This window comes from Limulus polyphemus, unplaced genomic scaffold (genome assembly GCF_000517525.1).
Source record: "Limulus polyphemus unplaced genomic scaffold, Limulus_polyphemus-2.1.2 Scaffold821, whole genome shotgun sequence".
In the NCBI taxonomy this organism is placed as follows: domain Eukaryota; kingdom Metazoa; phylum Arthropoda; class Merostomata; order Xiphosura; family Limulidae; genus Limulus; species Limulus polyphemus.
Window position 1 is genome coordinate 32,258 of NW_013666431.1, and position 5,475 is coordinate 37,732.

At 29.1% G+C, this 5,475-nt stretch overlaps 1 protein-coding gene across 1 annotated transcript in view; it reads right to left on the bottom strand.

The window, feature by feature from the left end:
- The window catches only part of LOC106460715 (probable glutamine--tRNA ligase), a 26,550-nt gene extending 22,087 nt beyond the window's left edge, over nt 1-4,463 (bottom strand). Inside the window, exons 1-4 of the mRNA XM_013920451.2 lie at nt 4,315-4,463; nt 2,716-2,869; nt 2,271-2,456; nt 696-817 (exon numbers count right to left, since the gene is read on the bottom strand). Coding sequence (XP_013775905.1) covers nt 696-817; nt 2,271-2,456; nt 2,716-2,869; nt 4,315-4,434 — 582 coding nt within the window. The 5' untranslated portion in view covers nt 4,435-4,463. The remainder of the gene's footprint in view (nt 1-695; nt 818-2,270; nt 2,457-2,715; nt 2,870-4,314) is intronic.
- Between the last annotated feature and the right edge of the window lie 1,012 nt (nt 4,464-5,475).

Below are 5,475 nucleotides of genomic sequence, written 5' to 3' on the forward strand. Positions count from 1 at the left end.
TACGTTTTTACGTTTTCGTTTGTTTCGTTGTGTTTACTTATTACTACTTACTTATGTCGTACGTATAGTATATAGTTATTATTATATATATATATATATATATATATATATATATATATATATATATACACACACATCTTTATAGGTGTCTTTGAATTTTAATAAATCACATTAGGAAGTTAATTCATAATGACAGCTGAGTGTATAGGGTTCCACTGAAAACGCCTTGAATTTTTTTACTTTTTTACATTCTATGCATTTCACTTTCATTATTTTGTTGTAGTGATAACTTTAAAATTAGCTATGAGTCAATATTTTATAACTGATCATATAACTAAAAAAAACTTAAAATACTAAAACACGAACAACATTTCTTAGTGATCATAAAAAGGAATACATAACATTGTTGGTGAGGCCAATTACCACTGACATAAAATAAAGAAAACTTTTCAGAATTACTTGAAGTATTTTAAGTTAAAAAGTTTTTGAAAGCAGCAGTCTGAGTTAACAAAAACACACTAAAAGTGAACTATAAATATGTACATAGTAAATAATTAAATGGTATACCAAATAAAGAGAAAGAAGTTTTTCATACGAGTGTGTTAGCACAAAAATATATTTAGAGCAATCTTTTATTTTATACGTACATAAAGTTAAAGCCAAAAATAATAAGAGTTAGGTCTGAATGGAAATACCTTTGCTTTTGGTTTCTCCTTGTCTTCTGCTGTTTTGGGGCCCAACAAATCCAATACCTGCACATCCACTTCATTCTTCACTGACTTTCCATCTGCAAATTTTAGTTTCTCTCTTGCATCTCCTATAAATCAATATCAGTAAACTAAGTACTACAGATTATTGTGTAAGTTCACTTACTTGACACATAGTACAACTTAGGGAGAAAAAAAAAGCATAAAATTAATTAAAACTTTTACACATAAGAGTTTGTTTGACTATTAAGTGTAAAGTTGCACAATGGGCAATATGTGGGGTTCAAACACAATTTTAACATTTTAAATCTTCAAATTTACTACTGAGCTACCAAGGGGGCTACACACATAAGATAATTTTTATATGAACACAAGATTTGAGAGTATTTTTCTGATATTCTTTGTTTGCCCACACAGAAGTATAAGAACACATTCTGTAAGATGGTAGATAAACCAACTAGAATATTGTTCTCCATTACTTTCTTGCATTATTAAACAAGAGCATAAGCTGTGCCTACAGAATTTGAAAAATGAAGCATTATTAACAAACATTTACTATGTTTAAATGTTATACTACTATTCTATTAACATTAGGAGTAAACTTAATTTCTCTGAAAACTTTTTAGTTGATACATACTCTCGAGTGAAAAAAATCATTATAATTTAAATTTTAAAAATATTTCAGATAATCACTATCACTTGTGTAATCCAGCTTGGGTGCTACTTAGGCACTTTTTTAAAAGTTGGGTATTCTCTAGTACATTTTTGTGATTTCCATTATGAATTATTGATGACAAGAATATTGTTTAATTTTACATACATAAATGAAATATAAAGAGAGTACTTACATAAATAAATAATCCTTCATCTTACTTAAAAATTGCTTATTGTCCCATTACACTAGAAATTTCATTGTTGAACATCCTACATAAATCCTTAGTTATTGAATACTATTATGTTTATTGTTTTTAAACAATGTAAGTATGCAAAAAAAACTATTTATTCCACATCAATTGATCTCGACCAAGAAGATTGTTACCTAGTTTGACCTGATCGTGACAAGTCAATTCATAGGTTACTGATAAATCTGTCAATTTTTGCTGCTTTTTTTATGGTTTGTAGCCAGAAGTAATGAATAATACAACTAGCAAAAGAAATATGTTAAGGATATCAATCAAGTTAATATTGATTCTATATGTAAATCAGAACTTCCTGATTAACAATAAAAAGCAATGAACTTCTAAGACAAAGGAAGTATTTTTAATGTTGTTTTCAAATTATATTTTAGAAATTTCACAATAAAAAATATAGCAAAAGTAAACAAAATTGATTTTTTAAAGCTGAAACTATACACTGTTTAGTACCCTTTTTACAAAGTTTCATGGAATTTAGTTAAGTACTTCCACTATAAGAATAAAAAAAATCAAGGGATGTTAGTGACACCCTCCTTTGTCTAGAAAGGGGTAGAATATGCACAAGTTTTTATTGTTATAATACCCACTGAAAACAATTAGAAATTTAAATTATCTTCAACTAAAAATCTAATAAATACATAAGACTAACCAATCATTTTTCCCATATTAAACTGATAACGTTTTTGTAACAATTCTTCTCTATTCTTAGCAATCACTTCTTCCACCACCTTTTCTATCTCCTCTGGTGTTATTACCACCCCCACACCTGATGTTACCTCAAATTTTTCTACATCAAGAGGGTCAGCTGGATGAGACAACAAGTAATCCAAAGCAGCTAAAAATAAATAAATACATATGAGCTACAACATATTGATTCTAATGAATGCTCAATTAACAGAGAGCTAAATAACACTGTTTTTTTCAATATTTATAACCTTACTCATTTTTTAAATTTAATATATTTTAGTCTATCACAAATGTGTGTGGATTAATAAACAAATTCTAAACAAGACATAGTATCCCTACAAAAAAAAAAAAAAAAAATAATAACTTTATTTGCATTATGATTATATATATTTTATTATTTAGATCACCTGAGAGTTTCAGCTCTGAATCTAGTTTGCCAGTGGTGATGTACTCAACCAACAATGGTATTCGATGTTTGATTTGGGTTTTCACTTTGCTGGCAGTGTGATAAAGCAAGTTACCCATTGGCTTCGGTATATTCTTCTCAATATACTTTTCTGCCTACACATAAAATTGTAAATATATCTTGCATTTTATCAAATATTAAAATGGTTTTAGTCTCATGTAATCTTTACCATTTGTAGACAAAGTATTTTTAATTTTTGTCTCTTAATATATTAAGGTCAGACCTCACTTTGTTCTAATTACTGTAATAATCTCCAAATTTGCAAACTACTGACTCAAAGAGTACAAGATATTTGAATGGTTAGTTTGCATGTCAGCAAGGTATCCAATCATTAATTTAAATGCTAGCATAGCAAAAACAGAAACTGATAATTATTTTCAAATACAAGTTCCTTTGTTAACAAAAAAAGCTAAAATTTTAAACAAACATTTTCATTGAATGCTTTATAAGTACCAAGTCACAAAAACTAGTTATAAGATCAACCACAAAGATTAGTTTAACCAATGATATTTTAAAATATATATTTAAAGGTTTAATTAATAAGTTTTCCACTAAAGAATTTTATTTTGATTTTTTTTTTTTTACAAATTGTAAATTTTGTCTATAAAAAAATTTTTTGGAAATTCCCAACTTTTAAATTAAAATCAAAATATCATCTAGTTCTATAATGCTTCAATAATAAATAATAAGCTATTAACATTTGTGTAGATGCATAATGTAAATATGTTGAAATTTATGCAAAACTACTCACATATAAGGGGTTTTGGAAGTTGCAACTACAAGTAAAACATCAGTGACTCTTTGTTACTACCAGTACCAATGACTGATAATACTTACTATTATCATTAACAGACAATAATACTTGACATGTCTCTCACTTTGTTTTATTAGTCTTATCTTTACTAACACCAGAAAAAAATTTCTTACGAGTGCAAGATCTATGTAAAGTGACTACTATGATATTGTGGGATTCTTACTCAAAACAAAACTAAAATTACAATATACCAATCAATATTGTAAAACTAACTTAACCCTAGTACTAGTAATAGAATTACACTTACAGTTACACATGGATGTGGTTCCCATCAGCATTTTAAACACATTTTCTAAACTAAAGTTTATGATTTTTGGATAAAGATCCCTAATGCCAGTGATGGCATGAGTCACTATTCCAAAAAATTAACCAAAAATACAGGAAATATGCGGTTTACTTTATTTCTTTTTATAAGTTATACTTCTACTTCTAATTCTAGCAGGAACATTAAAATTATTCAATATGAAGCATCCACACAAATCAACAATATGAGGGTTAAACTAGTCAAGTCTAAGTTGACTATAGGCCTGGCACATGACTACAAATCATATAATGATTAATATGTAACCTGTAAGTATTTACAATACTTATAAGTTATATAATTCTTTAGTAACAGCAACAATATTTCAACACGTAACAGTATCATGAATCCAGGAATACGATTAATAATATACGATTCGGAGTATCATTAAAAGCAATTTAACTTAAATACAAATTCATTTTCACCTCGGCAATTGTTTCCGATAACGTTTTCGATAAGCTTTCATTTTTCAACGTCTCTTTTGCTTTTACTTCACTGAGTCCAATACTCATAAATTTTGCCACGGTGTCTTCCATCGTACCCATGCCGAATGAATTTAACTGGCTTCACAGCGACGTCTATTGGAAGTACCGAAACAAAGAATTGTGAAAGTGGACAGGCTTTACTTGGGGAAAATACAGTAATATGTTAAAAAATATTATCATGTTCATTTTTAACTAATAAAAGTTTACCAAAATATTATGATAAGTATATTTTAGACAAACGAGAATAGCAATATATAATATGGACTTTTACCAGTTTCGCTGGACACTGGTAATGAAAGATAATTCATTTGAACAACACTGTCAACAGTGATTTACTCGTGTGGTATTTTCCAGTACACGGATTTCCCGTAGAGTAATATGTCGGGTTCGTTTAACAGAAAGTCTAACGAATATCACTCTACAGCATATGAATGTTGTTATTCTACAAACTCTGACAGAGTTAATCAACAAGAAAGAGAAGTACAAAAAATGCAGAAATCAACAACATATAAATTTATAAAAATGGGCTAATAAGCTCCTTTTTGTCCCTTTAATATTTTATGAAATTTTAATCAAGGATGTTCCTTCCAGCTCCCAACAACAACCACCCATTAGCACTCATGTATCCATCCAATCTTTTTGAACTCAGTTAAATTTTCTGCCTCCATTAACCTTGAAGGAGCTCATTCCAAAAACCAGTCACCCTTTTTGAAAAGTATGCTCGCTTGTCCTATTGTTTTCACTGCCAAACACAAAAAACTTCGATGGATCTATATTATCAGTACCCTTAATAATCTTAAACATCCCAATTAACCCCCCCCCCGGCTCTTCTCCTCTCAAGAGAAAACAAGTTTAGAGATTTTAGTCTTTCCTCATAGGACAATCCCACCATTCCAGGTATCATCCTAGTGACTCTTCTCTGAACCTTCTTCAACAATTCGATGTCCTTCTTGAGGAAGGGAGCCCAAGACTGTACACAGTACTCTAAATGAGGTCTTACAAGTGATCTATACAATCAAATAATAATATCCCTTGTCTTGTATTCAATATTTCTATAGACGTTACTCAAAATCCTATTAGCCCTATTGCTAGCTACAACAC